The sequence below is a fragment of the Triturus cristatus genome, chromosome 8, assembly GCF_964204655.1.
Source record: "Triturus cristatus chromosome 8, aTriCri1.1, whole genome shotgun sequence".
In the NCBI taxonomy this organism is placed as follows: Eukaryota; Metazoa; Chordata; class Amphibia; order Caudata; family Salamandridae; genus Triturus; species Triturus cristatus.
Window position 1 is genome coordinate 1583216449 of NC_140591.1, and position 21353 is coordinate 1583237801.

Sequence of the window (21353 nt, forward strand, 5' to 3'; positions counted from 1 at the left end):
TGTGGAACTTGGGACCAGCTCTTGTGTTTTTCAGACCCTACCTCTACTTTATCGTTGGGTGTAATCCTATTCTAATGGCGAGTGTAAACGCGTCATGGGGCATGCACAGGGGCGCGTTCTATCCTTGGTGTTTTTCGCAGGGAACTGTACAGGCCGGGGCTCTGTTTCCACCGGGGCTTGAGGTGGAGTGTCAGTGTTCAGTGGGGAGCCTAAGGCCGCCAGAATTGTTTCCCAATTGTGTGGCCAGAGGCACCTTATGAAAGCCTAACGTGTCCTCGCGGCATAATGCTACGCCTTCTGCTTTAGCCCGGGTGCGCATTGAGTACCTCCGCATTTCTATGTTCAGGTGGTCAGGGTGTTTCCAGCGCTTAGTGATCAAACGTTTTGCCAATGCCATTCCCAGGTTAAGAAACCTGGAGGTGGCCTTTTTGCTGCGATTCCTACGATATAAGTGTAACAGGTAAACGTGCCCTTTATATGGAATGGTTTGACTGGTGCACCGCGCTAAGGCGTCTGCCACCTCCGACCAATATCTTGTCAATTGCGGGCATCCCCACAACATATGGAGTATGTCTGCGTCTTTGTGTGCACATCTTGGGCATGCTGAGTTGCATCGCCTAAAGTATAGGTTGATTTTCGCAGGCGTAAGGTATGTCCTGTGTAGTATGTAAAGTTGGATTTGACATAAGCGCGCGTTCCGGGGGATCTTTGCCGGGCCTTTTAGCACCAGGGTCCATTCCTAATCTGTGAGTGGAAGACGTATATCTGTTTCCCAGTGTTGGCGGAGGGGTGTTAAGTTGGCAGCTGTGTGGTGTCCGAGAGATGCAGCAAACCACCTGGCGAGGTGTCCCTCCTGGCCCATGACGTGCAGATATTGTATTGTGAGATGTGGGTGGGCTCGTTTGCTAGGTCACCCCATTTCGCTGCAAGCAATGCTATTAGGGAGCAGTGAAGTAGGAACCGACCAGGGGGAAAGTCTGCCTCTGCCAACAGCGTCGTGTATGGGGTCAATAAGCCATCATTATATAGGTCTCCTAGATCCTGCAATCCAGCTTCGCGCCAGTCGCTTAACTCTGCTGCTGTAGTGATTATTGTGCCCTTGGGTGTGCCAGTGGTAAAGCAGGCGCGTATGGGACAGTTTTTAGAGTAATATAGAGCCCTCTGCGGTAGCTCCTATGTGCTACTGTCATTAATAGTTGTTCGGTGGCTTCATTTTGATGCAGGGATGGAATATCCCCATAAGTTCTGCGGCAGACAGGGGTGGTTGTGTTGTCGCTGTGTCACCGGTGTGGCGTCCCGCCAGCCACCTGGATATCCATTGAAGCTGGGCTGCCAAATAGTATTGGTCTAGCTGTGGGACTGCCAAGCCTCCCAATCAGTAGGTAAATAAAACTTATGAATAGCTACCCGATGTCTGGAGCTACCCCAGATGAAGTCCCTGATTAGTTTTCCAGGGGACGAAAAAATTATGGTGCAGCGTAATGCTGGAGATTTGTAAAATAGTATAATGACCTGGGCAGTATCACCATCTCAATTAAGGCTACTTTACCCTTTGCTGACAATGGGAGCGTGTTCCAAAAAGCAATAGTGTTTTGATTGCAGTCAGGGCCTTGGCCAAGTTTCCATCTTGCAGGTACTCCACGTTTCGGTAAATTCAGAGTCCCTGATAATGGAATGTATCCGGGCACCAATGGACCTCCGTTCCGTTGAGTACATATCCAGGATTTTGCACTGCTCACTGAAGGGATAGAGGCTAGACTTGGCTGCATTAACGCGCAGCCCTGATATAGCTGCAAAATTGTCCAAGATTGTTGCAAGGTGCTGTGGGATGTGTCGGATATCTTTTATATACACCAGAAGGTCATCGACATATAGCGATATTGTAGGTAGGCCATCTCCCAGCAAGATGCCAAATTCAACCCCGGAGCGGGGAAACATCGTTTACAACGCGGGGATTACATCGCGATGCCATTACATCGCGGTTTTTACAACGCAAGTCGTTACAACGACTTGCGCTAGATGGCGCTCTAGGACAAGGAATAGTATAATTTACTATCCAACACCTTCCCTACTGTACGTAGACTGGAGTTGGAATAGTAAATTATACTACTCCTAAGTCCAGCACCCTCCAACGCAAGTCGTTGTAACGACTTGCATTGTCAAAACCGCGATGTAATGTACCGCGATGTAAATGTATGCGTTGTAACGTCATACATCCGTGGCATATTGCCTCTGCCAGCGGCTCAATGGCTAACGCAAAGAGCAGCGGGGAAAGGGGACACCCCTGCATCGTCTCTCTCCTGACATTCAGCAGCACCGATATGTAGGGGCCCGTTTTGACTCTTACTGTGGGAGCGCAGTATGGCATCGGAACCATTCTGAGGAACGACGATCCCAGGTTATACTTATCCAACGCGGCAAAGATGAACTCCCATTCAAGGAGTCGAACGCCTTTTGAAGGTCTAGCACTAGGCAACCCGCTCTTGGCCATTGGGTGGTCAAGTAGGTGGCAATTGTAAAAATCTTCTAAGGTCCACCAACAGTTTCATTAGTACTTTATAGTCGGCATTGAGGAGCGCCAGTGGCCTGTATGAGCCCAGGTCCACAGGGTCCCTGTCGGGTTTGGGCAGTGATACCAAATTGGCATAGTTCATTGAAGGAGGAAGACAGTGTTTACCAATAGCCGACTTGTATAGCTCTTGCAGGAAGGGAGCAAGTTTGGTGGCATAGTCCTTGTAAAATTCCGCAGAGAATCCGTCCAGCCCGGGGGTTTTATCGCTTGCTAGCGACATTATTGCGCTGCGTATCTCTTCAGCCGTGATTGGCTTATTCAGCTGTTCCCTTTATTCTGTCGTGGCTCGTGGTAAGTGTATCGGCGCCAGAAGACCTCCTCTTGGAACTTTTAACGCAGATGGTTCCTGGGTTTATTAAATCAGGTAGCATGTCATGGCATCTATGGTGCTTTGCTGAGACCCCAAAGTGCTGCTTCTGCAGAAGCCTCATGATGACAGCAGACAAACATGCATAACGTTGCCGAGAAGGTAACATAATCATCCGCACAGTGATGACTAGGGGAGTAGCCCCGGAAAAGACAGAGCCCAAAAGGCTCTTATAAAGTAACTCACTTTGGATTGAGCCGAGATAGAATAAAACATTAACTGTACTAAGAAGTCGTCAAGGAATTGTTTCACTTTCAGAGGATCCACGTTGAGCATGGGGTGCCTGGCCTGGCCCTATGAAGGTCCAAAAGGGAATGTGTGGATAAGTTTTGCTGTAAAGCAGCATTTTCATCCGGCAGGGTCTCAATCTGAGTTTGCTGCTTGGCTAGGCCCTGAAATATTTTGGTGTTGCAACCTGTCAAGGAAGACAGAGGGGCTGATGCTTCAGCTGTTATTTAGAGGCTGTGAGTAAAGGGTAACACCTTCCAGAAGCCACATTGTCGGTCCTGAATGTTAGACAGGTTACTGAGGACACCCTCTGGTTACGTAGTGCCTGTCAGCTCAAAGAGAAAAACACTCCAAGGCATAAAAACAATTCCAAGTGCTTGGTCGCATTTGTAGGAGACTTTTTGCAAATCTTACATTTTATATCTGGGTTAGACCACATCAAGGAAAAGCTAATTCCATACTGCAGCAATGTAGTAAATTAAACAAGGAACCTGAGATTAGAAAATAATACATGCTTGTGCTAGTCCTGTGAACGTAGGACATTTGATCTTGTGGATGAGTCGGACTCCTCTAGTCTGTTAGAGTGAGAATGGACAGTAACTCCTGTGGCATTCCACTGTCTTAGCTCCCTGTACCGGTGGGTTTACCAGATCTAGCCAACATGGGGTTAACAACCATGTTTCACTCTCCTCCTATAACAATTTTGGGGTAGTGAAACTCAACTAGCAGTGTATTCAGTGTGACAAAGAAGGCTCATCTACAGTGACTGGTAGCATAGACCTATCTTTCTGAGTATTTATTCCTCTGATTTAGTTTTGGAAAAGGCAAATCTCCTGTTTGGGCTTGACCATGGTTTCAACATGAGAACAGGAAGACACTTGTTAAAAAGGATGGCCACTCCACTTTCTCTGACTTTGTGTCTCACAAGGGGACCTTAACCTGGTTATGAATCCCAAGCGAAGTATACAACCTTCCGCACCCAGGCAGTTTTTCTGATTCCTTTATAGTAAGATGTATTTTATAAAGCAAAACTAAGTATATTACCTATTTTCCTTTTGTTCTAGCTAGTGAGACCATTTATTTTTAGCGATAAGATGTTCAAGATCCTCGCACTAGTCGTAGGTGAATGTTGCAATGATTGTCAAAAATGTTGGGAGAGGAGTCGGGAAATTGGGTGGTGGAGTGAGAGGAAATATGCGAAAGTGAAGGAAGGGTGTTAGTCCATTTCTGCAGAACTATTCCAGATGTTTCTGGCAGTGTTAAGTTACAACTCTAACTTTAGAAAGGCGAGCTGTTAGAAGGTTGCATGGCACATGTATTGAATGTGTAGATACCAGTAGGTGTGGTATACAACATGTAGGCAAAGTGGGGTTTGAATGAAAGGGGTAATGGTTGTATTAACCAACTGGTACTGCATTGTGATTCTTACTAACCGTATCGATCTCGATAGCCTTAGAAAAGAGGTGGGGACAAAAGTGTAAAATAGTGCACATGTCCAAGTTTCCCTAAAAGGTGAAAGGAATTGGAAAGCGGGGTAAAATTGGAGAAAGACCAATATTTAAGAATATTTTGTGATCCATTCGAATTCAGCAGTGTCAGACAACTTCACTGTGCAGGAAAGGAGGGATGCAGGAAGAAAATATGCCCTGAGCAGTGTTGTCATTTTGACCAGAGCTGCGCGATGATTATAGAGGTCAGGGTAAGAGTGGCTGTGAATGCTGAGAGGGAACCTTATCTTTCGTTCTCTAAGAGTTTTAAAGGGGGTCTGGATTTGTTTCTGTCTCTTAAAGTAGTGCTCTCCTGCTGTGGGACTTGAACTGTGCATTGACGTATGGTTAGATTGCATAGAGAGTGGGCCAAATCTTCCTTGTTTCCACTGTTCCAATGTTCATCACACCGCTGTTGGGTAGGAGACACAGTCTGCCTCTGAGTTGTATTCATAGAGGGTTCTTCCAACAACACTAAAAAGTATCCAGATCGTTTGGATCATGATAATCAGTAGAGTCACCCATATTATGCCTGGATCAAGCAAGCTGAATCGTCTGTACTTTTTTGTCCATAAGGGACGATGTGGGCCAAGATTTTTTTCTGCTCTACATTTGTTTCTTAAGAAAAATACATGAATTTTATTGTTTATGAGCTGAAAAGGGCAATTTCAATTCACATCAGCAATAATTTGTTGTCTGTGTTGATGCCTGACTATGCAAGTAATTATTGGTGTAGGAGCATCTTCCTTGCCTCTCTTTTGAGTCTGTAACCTGTGCACCCTTTTCCAAGGGAGGAGACCTTGAAATCAAGGGTGTATGGTATGAAGAGTGCTAAAGAAAATGCCATGCCATCCCTTCCTGTTATTCGGGGATCCCAAAAAGCACAAGTTATCTCACCTACGTTTGTCTTCAAGGTCAGTGACTTTTCTTTAAAGGCTCCATAAGTCTTGTCCAGAATACGAATTGGCCGGCAATTGTTCCTCTGCTTTACGCTGCCTTTCATCCACTGTATCAAGCCAGGTGTTGAAAGTAGCACAATGTGATCTTATGGTTGTGATGTTTTTTAATTGGACATTAAGGCTTCTAATGATGCCACCACCATGATGCTCTGTTGCTGGGACCTACTGAAGTAGGCTAAGGCAGAACAGGCAGCTATCCCAACCCCTGGTAGATGGACGTGCCAAGAGTGGGACGCATATCTTATCAAACTGGACGGATGGACAGGCCATGCACCTCCCTGAGGGCCTCCCCCACCCCTGACTTTTAATAAGGTGTAACTTTGTTCTATCTGTATAGACTGAGATTGAGGAGGGGTGAGACCATGGAGTTCTGGGGAGGAAGACATGAAACAAAATAGCTCAAGGTATGGTTGGTGGGAGATGGAGGGAAAAGGTACCGCCCGGGATGACAGACTATCAGGAGTGATGATTGGACAATCAACCAGGGGGTTTGTAAAGCGCGCTACTCACCGAGAGGGTCTCAAGTATAAAAGAACTTACTGAGTCATCTCACGGTCAAAAACAAAGAGGCATTGAGGGGGTCACATACGTTGTTGTGTTACCCGCTTTCGGGGTATTGTTTGTTGTAAGTTACATATAGTTGTTGCCTCCGCGACACATTGGTCCCTCTTATCCACCATTCGATGACTTACTGAGTCATCTCACAGGCAGAAACAGACACAAAGGGACATCGAGGGGGTTACATACGTTGTTTGGATACTCCTTTTTGGGGGTAATGTTTGTTGTAAGTAACATATAGCTGTTACCCTGGTTGGTCCCTTCCACCCACCCTCCAAATCGGCTATATGGTTTTGTGATGACCACCTGGGGGAAGGAGATGTCCCGTTTCGGGCTTATGGATGGGATACTGCCATAGTACTGCACATTAAGGGAATTAAAGTATCCAGAAGTATTGGGCTCTATCACGAAGTCGTGAATGTTTGTATCGTGTGGTGTTGAACAGGTAAAACAAATAAAGAGATATTAAAAATAAAAGGTAACTACCACCATCTCAGCTTGGGAATGGGAAGGTGAGGCTGTGGTATCTGTTTATGTCTGAAAAAAGCCGCCATATTGAGGCCTTAGAGTTAGACATGAGGATTCAGAGACACCTATGCAACAAAAAAAAAGAGTTAGTAAAAGTAGTAAGGCACTTTAGTAATGTTATGTTATGTTATCGAAGCTTATAAAGCGCACTTCTACCCATGGGGGTCCTGGCACTACGCACTGACTCACTGTAAGCAGGGGTGCCTAAACCGTGAATAACCAAGTCTTCAGCCCCTTTCTGAAGGAAAGGAGCTCAGAGGCCTTCTTTGTTATGTTTTGTTATGTTATAATGTATTTATACTGCGCACAAATACTCATGAGGGTCCTGGCGCGAGGAGTGACCATGTTAGAGTGGAGTAGAGGGTTAGATGGGTTGATTAAAAAGAAAAGTTGTAAGTTGTTTTTTAAAAAGCCTGGGGTCCAGAATATCCTAAAGTTCCAAGGGAACGGAGTTCCATGCTACTGCTGCTTCAACAGAGAGGGATTGACCCCCCCAGACGCATCCTGCGAAAGCGGGGGATTGCCATCCGTCGTTGAGTGGCTGATCGCAGAGATCTGCTGGGGGCATAGAAAGCAAAGTGCTTCCTGATGTACGTTGGCCCTAAACCATGTAGGGCTCTGTGAGCCAGAGTGAGAGCCTTAAATTGCACGCTGTGAGCCACCGGGAGCCAATGCAGATCCAGTAGCTGCTGTCTGACGCTTGATCTTCCTGAGATATTAAGCAGCAGTCTGGCCGCGGCATTTTGAATAGTTTGCAATTTTTTTAGCAGGTATACAGGAATGCCAATGTACAAGGCATTGGCATAATCAATGCGAGATAAAATCCGGGCACGGGCCACCATTTCTTTGGCAGATCTAGGTAGCAAAGGGAAGAACTTTCTCAGTGATTTAAGAGTACCAAAGCATACCCCCGTAAGTTTCTTAATCTGCGTGGAGAACCTAAGGTCTTCTCCAAACCAGACCCCCAGATTCTTTGCTGGATTACCCACTGGGTTGGGCCGTGGGTAGTCTGGAGGCCACAGGGTTTCTCTAAAAGAATGAGGAAACTGTCCGTACGGAGGACCTCCGACTTGTCATCGTTGCACTTCAGTTGGGCATGTGCAAGCCACTTGAAAACAGTCGAAAGACAGTTCTGGGCAGTTTCTGGTGACAAGTCGGTGTCCTTCCAAGTAAATAGGAGCTGGGTATCATAAGCGTACGCTATGATCTTAGCACCCAGCTCCTCCGCCAGATAAATCAGAGGTGTGAGATAGATATTGAAAAGCAAAGGGCTCAAAGTAGAGCCCTGTGGTACTCCTGTTGACATTTTCCTGGGGGCCAACGAAAAAGGTGGCATCTTGACCTGCTGAGTGCGATCCTCCAAGAAGGATTTCAACCAATCCCAAGCAAGACCAATAATGCCAATACTTGAAAGTCGGGCAAGAAGTTGTTGGTGGGGCACCGTATCGAAGGCGGCCTTAGATGCGCTGGCAAGCTGTTCCAGGCTTTCGCCGCACAATAGGAAAAACTTTTGCCTCCCCAACTGGCCTTCTTTATTCGGGGGACGCCTACTAGTCTTCCATCGGTGGAACGCAGCGCTCTACCCGGAACATACCATTCAAAGCAGCTAGTCAAAAATTCCGGGCCATTGCTACTCAGTGCCTTAAAAACCGTGCAAAGTGCCTTGAATTTTGATCGTTTTGTAACTGGTAGCCATTGCAGTTGCCGGAGACCATCTAGAGCAGAGGCAAACCTAGGTATCCCAGTTAGCAGTCTCGCCGCTGCATTTTGTAGTGTCTGTAGTCTGACCAGATGTTTATTCTTCAAGTTCAGGTACAGACTATTGCAGTAATCAAGGCGGGACAAAATGAGGGCTGAGACTGCTGTCCTGAAACCATCTACTGGAAGGAGAAATTTAATTTTTCTCAGTATCCTAAGGAGATAAAAGCAGGTAGATACCACACCGCTGACCTGGTCCCCATAATCGAGTTTATGATCCAAGATCACACCCAAGTTTTTGACTTTGTCTGCGGGAGCTGGTAGATTTCCCATAACCTCAGGCCACATGTCAGGAGACCAGATGTGGGGATTGTTCCCGAATATAATGACCTCGGTCTTGTATATATAATGACCTCGGTCATGTTTATGATGTCAGACATATCTAATGATCCTGACCCCCTGTAATAACATCAACATGTGCCACTGACAGCAGGCAGGCACCATGGGAATCCATAAGCCAGGTAGCGGAACAAGACATCTGATGCCAGGCCTTGGTGTTCACAGACAGAACTGTATTCAGTCAACAACTTTCAAGTTATAGTTCTATCAGCACAGTTATGTAATAGGTAGAGCAGCAAGGAGGTTTGTGTGGGAAGTAGCAAACATTGGCCACTGAATTCTGAAAGATGGTTTAAGAGTGTCCTACCTGAGTGAAGGATAATCACCTCATCAATTCTAAATCAGCAGCTTCTTTGGCCTGTGTTAAACTTTCAATACCTACTGATGGGTCACCAAAGAAGTGACCACCTTGTATTTCGCACGGTTATAGAGATATCCCTAGGAGGAGAGTGAAACCAGTCATCTAGCACTCCCGGACAATCATGGATATTGCCTAGGATTCCTAAGAATGGCAATCCTGTTGTTTGGATAGTTGTTCTTTTGTTAGCTATGTTTGTACGCTTTAGTTTGGACTTTTTGGGGGGCTCGTATCTTTAATCATAAGCATCCTTGAGTATCAAAGGTGGTTAGCTCAAAGTAGAATTTGAGTACCAGCATGCCTGCCTGTATCCAGTCCCTCAAGTGGAGATTCGAGCAGGTTCTGAACCTTTCGGAACTGACCCGCAGCATCCCCCACAGGATATAATTGACCATAGGGATCAGAGTTGTATAGAATTCTAGCACCTAGAGTAACAGAGATGTGAAAACATTTGGGGTTCTTTCTCTGTCCCTGAAGGTGGTAGAAGCTTCAGGTTTTAGTTGTATACCCTATTTGTAAGTGTGTTATTTAGTAAATAAATGTATTTTCTTAAAATAAAGTATTGGTCGACCTTCAAGCGAATAACTTATCAATTATGTGACACAGATTTCTGAGTCTGTAAATCCCTCCCTTTCCAGAGTTAGCCTTGACTGGTCGACCTCGCTACAGTGAGAGTCAAGGGCTCAAAGGGAGTATTCGGTGACCCAATTTGAGTGCAACACTATAGTGGCCCAAGGACACCCGTGTTAATTAATCACCCTTATCTACACAGGGCAGAAAGATCACCTTACTCACCATAACCCTACTAACCTCAGTATCGATAGCTGTTAGTCCCCACAAAGACCCTCTGCTTTCAAGACAAAGAATTAATTACAGCAAATCTATAATCTGGATGGCAGGTGTTAGTCATTTTTAATGTGTATTGAATTCATAAAAACATTTTGTTGTGCTCATCTCTAAACTAGACACACAGTGCCACCATGTGGCGCACTGTCATAAGTGCCGGTGCTGGCAATTAAGTGCCAGTTCCGAGCACCAGAAGCCACCGCCTCAAATTAAGCACTGCTTATGCTAGTCCTTTCCCCACCTTGTACCCCTAATTTAGTGTTTGACTAGCACCTAACCTTCATGTTAACCAGTAACAATAGCATAACCTCTACAGATACCTTAAACCTAATCCTTACCATAAGGCCAAATTCAACCCCTTCTTTACTTATATTTTACAATATAAATTTATGTCTGCCTTCATTGGGAACATATACTGTGCTCAATTTTCTATTTTGTGACTTGTTGTTGATTTCTCCTGCATCTCAAAACGTTTTGTGACCATTCCTCACTTGTAACAGAGGACCTGTGCAAAACTACAGGATTATGTTTTCAAATATATGGTTAATGTTTTACTTTGTTAGTACTGCTGCTTTTATTTAAGCCTGATCACTTTTATCTTTTGTGTTTGTCTATTGACAGGAAATGCACGAGGTGGGCAGTTTGAAGGTTATGATGCTGAGCGAGCTCGTGCTAGTGAGAAATCTTTTTCCTGCACTCAGTGTGGGAGAAGCTTCTTCTGTTTCTCCCAGTGGAAAGCACACATCCCATGCCACAAAAGAGAGCCACCATATTCATGTGGAGAGTGTGGAAAAACTTACAGTCTGAATTCGGATCTCATTGCACACAGGAAGAGCCACATACAGCAGCAGATCAATCAAATAGAGAAACAATTGGAATGTCCTGATTGTGGGTCCTTTATCAATACGAATGGACTGGTTTCCCACCAGAGATACTGTGCAAAAATACACACATGTGCAGACGGTGGTGAAGGATTCCATCATGTATTTGACTTGGAGAAGCACAAGCAGACCCACATATCTTTGAAAAATGGAGTCATGAACATATTAACCACAGGAGCCTACCCGACTCTACTCCCCACGCCTGCTGCCAGCTGCATCGGCCCATCCTTGTCTGTGGAGAACTTAGAACCCAGTGTGAGTAATAGAACAGGGGTCACTGGCTAGTGGTCATCTAACAGCATTCATAGCATCCCAGTACCTTTGTCACATTTAACTTCAAAACCTCGCCCCCAAGGATTCATCCATACCCAAGGAGATTGAATTCTGATCTCTTGGTCTGTGGTGATTCACACCGGCATGGCAACTTGAACAACTGTACACTTAATTGTACTTTCTGACCGATCTCTCTGCTTTTTTTCACATTTACATGCTGTTTGGTGCTAGGTCAGAGAAACAGTTAAGAAATATAGGATTGATAAAATGTTTCATACTAAGCACCCATGTGCCTCAGTGAATCTCTACTTTTTTGTTTATGTTGCTTATTATGTAAAGCTAATATGACCAAGTGTAGTTGCCTCCCCTCATAGAAAGCAGCCAAGATGCAAACCATGCCATGGCACTGCAGATGGTATTCTCCTCTGACGCTGGTGATGTCCTTGACCCCCAAGATGCAAACCATGGCGTGGCACTTCAAATAGTGGTCTCCTCTGACGCTGGTGGTGTCCTTGACTCCCACGATGCAAACCATGGAGTGGCACCACAGATGGTACTTTCATCTGCTGGTGTCCCTGACTGTCAAGATGCAAACCATGGAGTGGCACCGCAGATGGTACTTTCCTCTGTTGGTGTCCCTGACTATCAAGATGCAAACCATGGAGTGTTGGTGTCCCTGACTATCAAGATGCAAACCATGGAGTGGCACCGCAGATGGTACTTTCCTCTGTTGGTGTCCCTGACTGTCAAGATGCAAACCATGGAGTGGCACCACAGATGGTACTTTCCTCTGTTGGTATCCCTGACTATCATGATGCAAACCATGGAGTGGCACCGCAGATGGTACTTTCCTCTGTTGGTGTCCCTGACTGTCAAGATGCAAACCAAGGCGTGGCACCGCAGATGGTACTTTCCTCTGTTGGTGTCCCTGACTGTCAAGATGCAAACCATGGAGTGGCACCACAGATGGTACTTTCCTCTGTTGATGTCCCTGACTATCAAGATGCAAACCATGGCGTGGCACCGCAGATGGTACTTTCCTCTGTTGGTGTCCCTGACTGTCAAGATGCAAACCATGGCGTGGCACCGCAGATGGTATTCTCTTCTGAAGCTGGTTTTGTCCTTGACTCCCAAGATGCAAACCATGGAGTGGCACCGCAGATGGTACTTTCCTCTGTTGGTGTCCCTGACTATCAAGATGCAAACCATGGAGTGTTGGTGTCCCTGACTATCAAGATGCAAACCATGGAGTGGCACCGCAGATGGTACTTTCCTCTGTTGGTGTCCCTGACTGTCAAGATGCAAACCATGGCGTGGCACCGCAGATGGTACTTTCCTCTGTTGGTGTCCCTGACTGTGAAGATGCAAACCATGGCGTGGCACCGCAGATGATACTTTCCTCTGTTGGTGTCCCTGACTATCAAGATGCAAACCATGGAGTGGCACCGCACATGGTACTTTCCTCTGTTGGTGTCCCTGAGTGTCAAGATGCAAACCATGGCGTGGCACCACAGATGGTACTTTCCTCTGTTGGTGTCCCTGACTTTCAAGATGCAAACCATGGAGTGGCACCGCACATGGTACTTTCCTCTGTTGGTGTCCCTGAGTGTCAAGATGCAAACCATGGCGTGGCACCGCAGATGGTACTTTCCTCTGTTGGTGTCCCCGACTGTCAAGATGCAATCCATGGAGTGTTGGTGTCCCTGACTATCAAGATGCAAACCATGGAGTGGCACCGCAGATGGTACTTTCCTCTGTTGGTGTCCCTGGCTGTGAAGATGCAAACCATGGAGTGGCACCGCAGATGGTACTTTCCTCTGTTGGTGCCCCTGACTGTGAAGATGCAAACCATGGAGTGCATTGTAGATGGTACTTTCCTCTGTTGGTGTCTCTGACTTTCAAGATGCAAACCATGGAGTGGCACCGCAGATGGTACTTTCCTCTGTTGGTGTCCCTGACTGTGAAGATGCAAACCATGGAGTGGCACCACAGATGGTACTTTCCTCTGTTGGTATCCCTGACTATCATGATGCAAACCATGGAGTGGCACCGCAGATGGTACTTTCCTCTGTTGGTGTCCCTGACTGTCAAGATGCAAACCATGGCGTGGCACCGCAGATGGTATTCTCTTCTGAAGCTGGTTGTGTCCTTGACTCCCAAGATGCAAACCATGGAGTGGCACTGCATATGGAACTGTCCTCTTTTGGTGTCCTTGACTCAAGATGCAATCCATGGAGTCGCACCGCAGATGTTTTTCTCTGCTGTTTGGTGACACCCTGAGCCATCTTAAAATCCTTTTTGGTTGTAAGAAACTAGGTAAAACGCACAACTGACCCTTGGGTCCTCTTGCACAGAAGGGGTTAGGACCTCTCAAGTATTGTTTATTTTTGGAAGGAGTGAATGATGGTGAAGTGGCTGGGCACATAGTAAAGAAATATCTCTCTTTTGCAAATACGTTTGCAATTCCCAGGTCATTCCAGTGTCACTCCTTGTAAAGGGTCATCGTGGAAAGTATGTGCTTTAGAAAAACACAGTCAAGTTGCATACATGTCAACTTTTATATTTCATAATGTTGTCCAGCTTCTGCACTTCATCGCTTTGTGTGATCTTGGTCCTTAGTGGTCAGATCTGCCACCGAAGGAGTGCTGAGAAATCAGCTGAATTGTGATATATAAGTTAGTGGAACTATTACACATTCTGAATAAACATTCCTTGATACCTTTGTTAGAATATATTGGCGCTCCCTTTTTCATCAAACCTCCTTTTGTAATTGTTACCTGCCCTTTCATAAAGTCCTATCATTTTGTGGGCGGTGGTGATGGGGTGGACAAGGTTTAGAGATGAGGATCAAATGTTCACAATTATCTACCTTAGAAAATGCAATGTAGGTTTTGGAGTCAGTATGGGAATGGTAAAATTCTACATCATATTTTAGTCCTTCCTCAGAAACACAGCTGCCCTATGATTGTGTAAAGGCATTGTGAGTGTGCTAGTGAGTCATTTGTGTAATTCACACCCCCAAGCTTCTTGCTCATTGACTTAGGGTAAATGCTGTTTTTAGTCCTCAATCCACGGTACATTTTGCAGGTGTGCCTACTGTTCATGGATTCATTTGACGCGGGTGGCGTGTTCATCATACACGGCATGGTCTCATTGTAGTCTTGTTTTTGATGCAGATGTTGCTTCCGCAGAGGGCAGTCCTTGAAAAGCAGCAGATCGAGCTGGACCACTTGAATGTCAGAACAAACACTCCAGGTAAACACGACTTCTGCTGTTCGGCATCAGGCATTTCATTAATTGTCCTGGCTCCAAGCCCATTTGTTCCTGAGACTGGCCACTTCTTAGTTCTTACTAGAAATGTAACCCATGCCCCCACAGTACTTGTTACTAATAATTTTTAAACACTTATAATGTTGTGAGATTGACATTCCACTTCATAGACTGTTGGGAACGGATTACAACTATTGTAGTGTGAATATTGAGAGGTATTGATTGCCTGAATCAATGAAGATAATGGCCTTTGGGTACACAATCTGCTGAGTGATGCCTTCTTCTTTCCTCGCTTTTACTCTTAGTATGATAGCGATCAAGCCCACAACATTGCGACCCCAGACAAGTGCTCCATGGACCCCATATGGTCTGCATGGTTGTTAAAGTTGTGCCCTGCTGCACTGTACATTTTTTCCGTAAGTCCATTGAACGTGGTCCCTATTTCAACAATGGACGCCTGAGAGCAGATCATAGCTTTGCTGCAAGGAGATATACTCAAAGTGTACCCCAGCCACCATAGAGAGGGAGGCAACTTACCGCTCTCACTCATCTATGAGGCGATTGCTGGCGGTATCATGAGTACTAGCAGTATCAGCAGATTATAGTTCATGAGTGCAGGCTTTAATGGGTTCTTGCCTACTTTTTGTGTGTGTGTTTATCTGTGTGGGCACACTCAGTTGTCTCTATGATTAGGGTTCCCCACACCACTGGCATTATTTTGTGGGTGGACGTAAAGATTCCTGATCCCTTTCATTTTATAAATAAGGTTCGCCACAGCAAAATGAAACTTTTCCACCACCTCCCCCCTTTACTTAGTTTTTTCCTAACGCTAGGTAACCAAGGTATCCGATTTGACCAGTCTGGCTTCAATAATATGAGCTTGACTGGCCTGACCTCAGACCTGGAAATCTTAGCCGAGCTAACGATAGGGAGAATTCAAAGCGTAAGTGAAACTGGTTGGCCCTGGTTTCCTGCCAGTGACTCCAAACTGGCCCTTATTAGCCAATGACCTGCTACTCCTGGAGCTCTGAGAGAACTCTGCAAGCAGGCGCTGTGCAGTGCTTGCCAGAGGCAGGACCACACTCGTCACTTCGATCCATGGAAGTCAAGCTAAGTTACTATGTTCTGGAGAAACTTGGGTCTGTGGCCTGTGATGGGAAGAGGAGCTACACTACTCACATGGAGAAAAGCTGACTGCCCAGGAAGACCTTCTAGAGGCCAGCTGACTGGAGATGTGTGCAGAAGGCACCTCAATGGACCGAGCTGCCAAAGAGCCGCGAGATTCCTGCCGCGCAGCTGGCTAGTACAATGCCTGATAGAAAGACAAAGAATCATCAAGGTCACATAGGAGTCTGCCCTAACAATACCGGTGCTTAGCCTGCACAGTTGCTGCCCAGTTCTTTCAAGATGCCTGTGTCTGACCACTTCTAGCCAAAGGACACAATTCGGTCTACCCTCTTTACCCTGCCCTATCCCTGCCATAGCAGTTGTGTTCTGTTGCCTGCAGCTGACTGCCCTACCTCAGGAATAATTTAAAAGCTCTCGCTTGTCTGAAACTTGAAGTCATGGGTGGACCCGAGCCATAAGTACCACTTCCCATTTGGGACTGGCTGAGCCTGCGATTATAGTGGATGCCCCGATGCCAAGTATGGCCGTGTCATTTGAATTCTGTAACTGGTTTGGAAATGTTGCCTATGCAATGTGGTACCCATAAGGACTTCATACTTGTACATCTGTCTCCACTGGAAAGTGTGGGTACCAGTGGGCCACATAACTGGTCTCCCTTGGAACTGAGTCTCGACTGAAAACCAAGGCTGTGAACTCGTTTTTCCACACAGTGCTTTGCAATTTACCATATTTACTTGCATAGGGAACTCTTGTTTTTGTTTGGATTCTGGTCGGTATTTAGATAAGCAAGGGTGATTGTTTTAACTACAAAACCCAGCAGCAGGGTTTCAAAGAGTTGTCCAGTTTGCACCTAAGCCAGAACCGCTGACACCCTGGGCCAGACCCATCACGGCTGTCCGGTTCAGAACCCCATTCTATCTGTCATCTTTGTTCCATTGACTAGGTTTGCTAACCAACATTGTAGTGACAGCTTGATATTAGCACAGTTGTGGTCACACTGTCATAGCAGCACAGGAATTATGTTACCTTCAATAAGGCCCCTTGGCATTTTTGTTCTATCATTGTTCATGACTTTATTTTAATATTTATTTAAGCAGCTGTATTTCATACAGTGTAATGTGTCTGAATGACACTATCATATGCTGCAGAGGCAGACACAGTTGCCAACTTGTAGTATGTGCTTCCTTAGCTGTTTGGACCTGCATTTTCTAAATGCCAGTATATGACTATTGCTCTTGTGTTTTGTCAGCAGTGCTGACTGTGAGTGGTAAAACTGCAGCTTTCTCACGCTGTAATGTAGGAAAGTAACTTCATACTAACTTAGGATCTTAGGAGACACTTCTAACCTATTCACAGAAGGTTTTTGCAAGTGAGGTAGACACTTGGCAATAGACATGTTTAGTCTTTTTCCTTCGATCATGTGGACAAGACTGGTAGGAGCGGGCCCTGTTTTAACTGTTTGCAGTGCACCTTCCTCTCGCTCCTGAAGACCAGGTGATAGTGGTTGGCCATATGTTCCAAGAGAAAGCTGTCATAATCCTAGATGGACAGGGTATTCCCCCTCTTGCATGATACTCCTTTGTCCTTCATGCTCATCTAAAGCAGTGAAACTGTTGCGTGAGGTCCAGAAGTTCTTGGACCTGCGGGGGCTAAAAGTGTTTAAATAGGAGAAGTTCATCCATTCTTTCTCGTCTTCTTTCTCACTGTAGAAAGTGAGACATGGAGACTCTGCAACATTTGCGAATTCCAACTCTTTATCATGTACCTTCTGAAGGAACGCATAAAGATAGGCCCTGATCCTGTCTGGTCGTCTGGGGAATTATCACTGTCCCATAGCCTTGAATGCATTGCTATCTCCATCACAAAGCTACAGAGGAGTTACCATTTATGGTGTGTCCTCTCCATGGGGATGGGTAGACCACGCCATTAATGGTGTGTCCCTTTAACAAAATGGGGACTGCAGTTGTGTCTTTCTTATGTTTCCAGATGGTGCACATATATCCAATGTAAACTGGGTGGTGAGTGTGGAATTCCTCCCCCTTACAGATGTTTTTTTTGTCTTGCTGAACAGCATGTTTTGATCTTTGCCAACTTCTGCATGATGCTGACACATGAGCTTCCTTGGATATTTATATGGTTGTACTGAGCAGCGAGTATGAGGCCTTTCTGCCCCTGGAATACGTGATGGCTCTACCAGAGGCTTCCTGCAACTTCCACCAATGCATCAAGTTTCAATTTGGTCTGTTTGCTAATGTCCTCTAGTGTTCACTTGATGCCTCACACTTTATTGGGAATTGGAACTACTAAACTACACTTATTGTCACATTGGAATCAGGGATGTTCCTCACTCCCTTGTGGTGTAGGTCTCCTTTGTTATAATTAAGAACCTGGAATGGAGAGCCTTTCGGTTACAGTCCCCATTCTCTGAATGTATAATGACATCACATCAGAGTCACATGATCCGTAGGCGACCATGGCTGAGAAAGACCCCCTGGCAGATCTGGAAGAAGAAAGCACAAGGGCAAACCACAAAGTACTATAAATTGAACTAGACCCAGAGTAAAGCTGTGGTGTGAGCAAAGCTACAACAGAGACTGAAGGGGTCGCAATATCATGGCCTCTTTGTAATGAGCGTTCGGCATGTGGGGGCCACTGGGTTTGCAGTCAAAGGGACGGAGAGCCCATCTGGCCACCCATCTGATTCAGTAAAGGGCTTGTGGGAAATCGTTATCAGACACGTTACAGCTCATATCCTCTGTTGAAGGGGCTAAGGATTCAAACATGCGGACCCAATGCAGAGCATGCCCACATGCTCCTAAAGCTTGGAACGGCCTCCCACTCCACATCAGAGCCGCCTCCGCTCTTCTTGAATTCCGCAAGAAGCTGCAGACCGGGTTTGCAATTAACCAACCTACCATAGGCAGGGCTAGGCACACACGGGTGCTCAGCAGCAGGATACCCTCGCGGGTGATAGTGCGCTTTACAAATACACATAACATGACGTTTGTCTGTGAAGTTCATTTCAGCAGCTGTGCGGCTCTGATGCATACTCTAAAATAACAGACCACAGTGATTGGATCAGCCGTTATACCTCTACATAGGGAGTAAAAGTACATCATCTCAGGAGAAGAAGAGAGGTCCTCTGTTGGATGTTTGCATTGGTAGGAATATGCTCGTAGTTTTTGCAGTAAGTAGAGATTGAGTGTCCTTTAGATGCAGTTAATGCAGTATGGTTCAGTGTGCACTAACGCACAACTTTCATTTAAAAAATAAATAACTTTAAATGCCTTCCTCCTTTTTCTGCCTTCTCATAAGACTAGTGTACTTGTAGGGAGATGCAGCAGGATAGTAGTTCTAGGGGTATGTGGCCTATTTACAAATCCATCCATGCTGACCTTTCCTTCTTGACCTGAAACACTGTTCATTGATTAAACCATGTTCTGTTGCATTTCCATTTCCTTCCTCAGTTTCTAACTCTGCTCTTAGCAGAGTACGCTACCCACTTGGATGAAACAACAGGGGGAGCTGCCATGAATGATCAAGAAAAGGGAGTTCGGTAACAATATCTGGTGGGCGGACTGATGGATAGTGATGGCTCTGTAGATAGCAGGACAGCAATATACAATAACCATAGAGCCACCCAGCCTTCGCAGGCAGGCCATTCTCTGTCTTGGTGGTAGAATATGATACAGGACTCCTTGTGAGCATGACCGTATTATAGGAAAGCAAACGTTTGGTGGTTTATCCTAGTTAAGTAATTTGTTGATGTTCTTTTCGATGCAGGCGCACCAGTCAGCGGAAGCATGAAAGGGGACAGTTCTGCGGAATGTGAAGTAAGGCAGGACTCACCTGACTCGATTTCAGTAGACTCAGGGCGCAGTGTGTCCCCAAGGGGAGAAGACCACCAGAAGCAGTACAATTGTGAGAAGGAACCTGAAGCTCCCACTGCAGACGTACCTGGTAATACTGAGGTGGCTGCAAGTTATGTAAACACTGAGAAGAAAATGACCCATGGGCACAGTGCAGCAAAAGAACGTGAGCAAAGCTGCCCCCGCAGTCCTACCCCTCTCGAGCAGAACGGAAGCCAGGTGGGAGATTCTCTGAGTCTATGTAGAGAGGTCGGTGGAACCTCTGCCAGTAAGATAACACTGACTCCGCAACCTGAGAGCAATGCTGGCGGGGACACATTTATCTGCTGTGAGTGTGGAGAGGACTTCCGGGAGAGCTCACATTTGATTTCACATGCCAAGGTTCATATGACACAGCTTGGAGACACCAACCGTGGGTGGGACATGCCCTTCATTTGTAGGAAATGTGGGGAAAGCTTCCAGTGGGAATCACAGTGGACCGAACATCAGCGATGCCACTCAGAAGAAAGAACAGTCAGGTGCACAGAGTGTGGGGAGAATGTTCATTACACTTTTTCCTCTCTAGAACACATGGGCATTGACATTCAGGAGAACATGTCTCCTGGGGAGCTGCGTTCCATCGAATATCTGCATCTCCTCAAACACCTCAAGACTTGCACAAGTAAACAGTACACGTGTATGGAATGTGGGAAAAGCTTCAAACTCCAGGAGTCCCTTGTTCTTCATCAGAAAAGAACCCACACTGGAGAGAAACCGTATACCTGTTCGAAATGTGATATGAGCTTTGCTCGCAGACACGAGTTTAGAACACACTACAAAACTCACAGGGACGAGCAGACATTTATGTGTAACCTTTGTGGCAAAAGTTTCAAAGGCATGGCAAACTTTTCCAGGCACCAGATGACCCATGAGGAACTTGGGGATTCCGAGCGAGAACAGGTAAAAATTAATCTCTTGATTGTAACACCTTGTATTACCCATGCACAACTCAACTGAACATTAAGGCACTCTTGTCTTGTGCATGCATTATACTAAGAAATCAGGTTTTATGTGATAAGTTGCCTCCTCCTAAATGTGGAATTGCAAGTTGCAGCTTACTCCAGCTATGCGTGCGGCTTAGCGTTCGTTATCAATACTCTTTGGCGCACACTAGCAACTATATGTTACAGGAAGGTAGATTTGTAATCCTGCATGATGCGCTCCAAGGCCTGCTGATCACCCACCTGCCACCTATGGTCCTAATGTAGACTGCCCTGACGCATAGGTATGGCGCAAGATCCTGGGTTTTGGCTCTGGTACCATTCTCTGGGGAGGTGACTTCAATGTGAACCTAGACTAGAGGGCAGACAGGTGCAGTCAGACTTGGCGCCCTCATCCTGGCTTGGCCGCCCAGCTACACACTATTATTAAGGGCAACAATCTCATTGACATATGGAAAGTAAAAAAAATGCACAGAGGGCAAATGTATTGCCTCTACACATAACAGTTGGATCAGGATTGACTTCTGGTTGATCACTCGAGATCTTCTCACCTGGGTGGCCAAAATAGATCAACTTCCCTGGACACTCTCTTACAATCGCCCCCGTCCTTCTGGAGTTCTCTCCACCTGAGGCACGTATTAGAGCATTCTCCTGGAGATTTCCCCTTCATGCGCTTAGAGACCCTGTGTTCAGAGACTTAAATTAAGTCAGATATCCTTGAATATTTCTCATTTAGTGCTCAATCACTGAGGTCCCCATCCATGCTATGGGAGACGTTCAAAGTGGTAATCCGTAGAGCATGCCAGTCCCGGCAGTTTGAAGTGTTAAAAGCATTACTGGCACACTTCGCTGCTCTCGAAACAGATTTCGGCACACTCAAATGTATCTATTATGGGACGGGAGAGGTGAGCTATTTGCCGCCATCAAAAACAAACTCACGGAGTACAAATAA

At 46.0% G+C, this 21353-nt stretch overlaps 1 protein-coding gene across 9 annotated transcripts in view; it reads left to right on the top strand.

Annotated features, from left to right (window-relative positions):
* Positions 1–21353, top strand: part of LOC146806245 (uncharacterized) — a 381111-nt gene that overhangs the window by 257899 nt on the left and 101859 nt on the right. For all 9 annotated transcript variants that reach the window (XM_085623495.1, XM_085623494.1, XM_085623496.1 and 6 more), the window contains 3 exons: positions 10622–11136; positions 14331–14409; positions 19336–20360. In XM_085623495.1, the coding sequence (XP_085479621.1) occupies positions 10622–11136; positions 14331–14409; positions 19336–20360 (1619 nt within the window). The remainder of the gene's footprint in view (positions 1–10621; positions 11137–14330; positions 14410–19335; positions 20361–21353) is intronic.